The 4,778-nt window shown below is 31.1% G+C and overlaps 1 protein-coding gene across 1 annotated transcript; it reads left to right on the forward strand.

Moving 5' to 3' along the window:
- The first annotated feature begins 1,022 nt into the window (after nucleotides 1-1,022).
- Nucleotides 1,023-2,531, forward strand: LOC107641865 (zinc-finger homeodomain protein 8-like). The gene has a single exon (XM_016345282.3). It carries the CDS (start codon nucleotides 1,119-1,121, stop codon nucleotides 2,190-2,192), a length of 1,074 nt encoding a protein of 357 aa, XP_016200768.1. The 5' UTR covers nucleotides 1,023-1,118; the 3' UTR covers nucleotides 2,193-2,531.
- The last annotated feature ends 2,247 nt before the right edge of the window (nucleotides 2,532-4,778 follow it).

Raw genomic sequence — 4,778 nt, forward strand, 5'->3', positions numbered from 1 at the left:
TATATATATATATTTGAATAATTTTATGAGTTAATAATTTGAGTCTAATCTCAAACGTTTTTTTAGGTAAAAGATAGATGCAAAAACAATTAATTATTAATATGTAGGCTCAATTCTTGAGAAATAATATATTATTAATTATATATTAAAATTAATTATTAATATATTAAATATTTTTTATGGTTGATTTTGACCTATAAATGAGGAATGTTAGGGGATAATGATTTTGTTGAACAATATGAACAACCACTAATTAAATAAAAACACACTACACTTCTAAATTAATTATCTAAATTTTAATATTAAAATAATCATTCATACACTAATAAAATAAACATCTAATATATCTATTATTTACATTATTTAATATTTTCATTATCTATCTATACTTTTCTATAATATATTATTACTAACCTCTAGATTGATTGCTTCATTTATTTATTTTGATAACTTTCCTTCATCTATCTATTTGCGGATTTATGTGTATGCAATGTAATAAAGACATAAAAATAATATTCGTAGGTTAAAATTAATTATTAAAAATTAATCATCAATATAGTTTTAATATATATTTATATTTTAATATATATTTTATATTAGTAAATAATTTTATTGATTAATTTTAGTGTGCACATATTTGATACGGATTCCGCTAGAGAGATAATGGACTATTTGTACAATGTGTACAATGGGCTATTGAGTTACAAAATGAACGTCTCTCATACTATCTAGAATAACCATCCGAGTACTATCATAATAAACATCTTCCCAAAAACTTAAATTAATTTTGAAATTCACCAAGGCTCGAACTCTTGACCTTTCGGATCTAGCGCTTTAATACCATGCATGATACCACTCATCCCAAAAAACTTCGGCTGCTGATGAGAAAAGATAACACTAATAATTATATCTCTAATACTCTCTAAACTTCCATCATACACATTGTATAAATATTTCATTGGCTCCTCGTACTTTCCCATTTGAAAAACATAATATTGACAATAGCATAGTTTGTTGTTTGAGCCCCCACAATACATCCACCCATCCTCTTAAAGAATGCTTTAATCTTTGTGAAAACTCCTTAATCCCATTCCCTCTAAAAAGACAGACAGTAAACAATGGACTTAACCCCAATTGATGCAAGCACCACCCACACCCAAACCCAAACCCAAACCATAGAACACACAAACTCACAACAAACACAAACCCCACCACCACCAACAACGAACGGTTCCCTCAAACGCCACCACCCGCTCCCGGCCACCGCTATTGCCGCCGCACCACCACTCTCCATGGTAATTTCCTACAAGGAGTGCCTCAAGAACCATGCAGCCACCATCGGCGGCCACGCCCTCGACGGCTGCGGCGAGTTCATGCCCTCCTCCTCCTCCAACCCCTCTGAGCCACGCTCCCTCACTTGCGCCGCATGTGGCTGCCACCGCAACTTCCACCGCCGCGACCCAGAATCCCTCCTCCCCCACCACCACCACCACCCCCCAAACTTCCTCAGCTTCTACCACCACTCATCATCGCCGCCTCTCCCCCAGCGTGGTGGACTCAGCCTCAGCACAAGCCCAAGCACTACAAGCCCAAGCCCAAGCCCATCAGCAAGTCCAATTTCAAGCCCATCATCACCACCACCCGCCCCACTCTCTCACCACTTTCCTCCTCCTCCTCCGTACTCCTCCTTCCACCACCATCACATGAATAATAATTCTCCATCTACCGTTGTTGTTCCCAACATGCTCTTATCCCTTGGAAATGCCGCATGCTCTTCCGGTTCTGGATTCAACCACCAGAAAGACTTGAACAGCTCGAAGAAGAGGCATAGGACCAAGTTCAGCAAGGAACAGAAGGAGAAGATGCTGAGATTCTCAGAGAAGCTTGGTTGGAGAATGCAGAGAGATGAAGATGGTTTGATTCAAGAGTTTTGCAACCAAATTGGGGTTTCTAGAGGGGTCTTCAAGGTTTGGATGCACAACAACAAGAACACCTTCTTCAGAAACAGGAACAACAACAACAACGATAATGCTTCTGCTGCTGAAAAGAATGGGAGTCTTAATGGTGTTCATAACGGTAACCATATCGATAACGATAATGATGATGATCATAATAATAATGATAATGGAAATGGTAATCAACACAGCAACAACACTAGTAGCAGCAACGATGACATTCAGAGAGATTATTAATTAAGGTATAATAATTATTATCTGTTGATTTAATTTTCTCTGTCAAATTAAAGTTAACTACCATTTATGTCTTTATTTAATCTTTGATAATAAGGATATAATAGAAATAGGATAGGGATTAAGCGATAATTTCTCTTTTGTTTAGTCATTTGAATCTTTTTTATTTTTTATAGTTCGTATGTTGAAGATCATCGGCTGAGGCCGTATAAAGGTCTGGTTTTTTTCTCTTTTCTGTTTTTGGCTAATTTTGTTCATAGAGTCTGGAATTTAGGAAAATCGTATTATAATTTGAACGCCAAATTATTATAGTCCGATAATAATAATACTACTTTATCATTATTGAATTTGAATGTAATATATATCTATTATAAGTTTATACTGATAACACTCAAAGATTTATTTTTGACCACTAGAATAAATTCGATGTTCATAGACATCATGAAATATCATAACTCCGGAATTAATGCGGTTCCACTAAAGTTTCATCCTCTTCTGGTGGTAGCTCTTAATTAATTGCTGTCACATGTTCCTCTTGATAGGATCAGGTGTGTTGTTTCAAATAATTTTGCTGTTTTAATTTTTATTTTTTAAACTTTTTTTTTTAAATTTTACTAAGGGCAAGCTAGGTATTAATAGGACGAAGTTGTGTGTTGAAAAATTAAAGAATTAGTGTGTTTAACAAGACTTAGTAACATTGACGAACGTCTATAACCCTTTTTTTTTTTTTTTTGCTGTCCGAAATTTGATTAATTATTTAATCATATATTCTTGCCCTTGAAGTGTGTAACCTCCAAAAATGGCCATACTTGTTTGTCCCAAGAAACAAGTGCTTTTATCAATGTTGAAGCGCAATCTGATATGCCTTATGCAATTTTGTCCTTATTCATTTATGAATTACTCCTACTACTGTTCCAGATTTATTAAGTTGGAGAAAATGCTATTGATGAGGTTGTTGCACATTGCATATGACCAACTCTAATAGTTACTGTACTATAAATTGATCTACAATCAATAGATCATGATTTATAGTGTTATATAACGTTTTTTAAGTATGACTAAAATGTACAGCTTTGTTTATTTGTTAGACTAATTGAATGCTGATATTCAAATTATAAATCAAACCGATACCAAGCATTTCTTTCTCTCGTTAGTTTCTTACATGAATTATTATATCTGGTTAAGATTTTCTAAAGTGGTCCTAACAGTTTGAGTGAAAAAAAAAAAGGGTAAAACATATATATTAAAAGAACGTATTTATTTTACATCATTAATTAGGTTAGATTCTTTATAGTGCAATCATTATTTAAGGATTAGTAAGATTACATGTTAAAATTACTAATTAAAAAATTATAATATATAATTTAAGTTTTTAATATTTAAGGATTAGTAAGATTACATGTTAAAATTACTAATTAAAAAAATTATAATATATAATTTAAGTTTTTAATATTGTTTCTTTAAATGAAACTTTAAATTTCTTTTTACTAATAATAACAACAGCACAATATCTTTTTGTAGTTAGGGAGAATAATTATGTCTCATTGTCTCATTAAGAATTAAGAGTTAATATCTGGTGAGAGCTAGGTTACAATAGTTATCAAATGATAATATGTATACCAAATTATGTTAATTCCATAATTAATATAGTCCTAGTGTAATTCGAGTCGTCTCTTACGGAATGATGTATTATAGTTGATTGAGTTTTAAAGGGGATTTGACTTGAGAACTAACAAGTAGAAACATTGAAAAATAAAATTAAAAAAAAAAAAAAAAAAGAAAAGTCGTTCAAGGATTTTTAAGTTCAAGCTTTATTTATTATATATACATATATCATCAAACAAATATGTGCAATTCCTATTCTCTTTTTTACATAAATTCTTAGATATCACCAAGCATCTAACCTACATCAAGCAGTTAGAAAATTAAAATCTTAATCCATATAGTTCAATGTTACTCTATATATATATATATATAATTTAATCAAAGTTCAATTAGCACAACACAAACTGGGCATGCAAATCATACATTTAATTTATATCAATCAATAGAAATATATAAATCAATATAGAGAGATAAAGGGATAATTAAAAAAATAACCATATAAATTAAATTGAAATACTTGGATCTCCAGACAAACCCTACCTTAAACCTTTTAAATCTTTAAGTTACTCTTAAAGTCTAGTATTATGTTCCATCAATTACAAGACTTTAGAGTTATGGAATCTTGGTTTTTCACTGTATTTCTTGACTCGATAAATTAATGACTAATTTACCGTAGATTTGAGTTTTATTTAAAGATTTATCATTAGTCAATAAATTGTTACATGCACAAGGTGAAATTTAAATCCCTGGCACTTGTTTAAGCAAACTAGTGAGCTAATTACTAGACTAACTTAAAGTCATGGAAAATAATAAATAAAAAAAAAATCAAGTATTGAAAGTGAGGGATTAGAGAAAATTAAAGAAAAAACGAGGAAAATACTAAACCTGGAGAAAAGAAAGTTTTGTTTTTTTTTTTGTTTTTTTTTTTATTTTTTATTTTTTTGAAACTAACAACAAAACCTAAAATGAAGGTATAGAATCTTA

Source organism: Arachis ipaensis, chromosome B5 (assembly GCF_059453495.1).
Source record: "Arachis ipaensis isolate K30076 ecotype BB chromosome B5, ASM5945349v1, whole genome shotgun sequence".
NCBI classification, from domain to species: domain Eukaryota; kingdom Viridiplantae; phylum Streptophyta; class Magnoliopsida; order Fabales; family Fabaceae; genus Arachis; species Arachis ipaensis.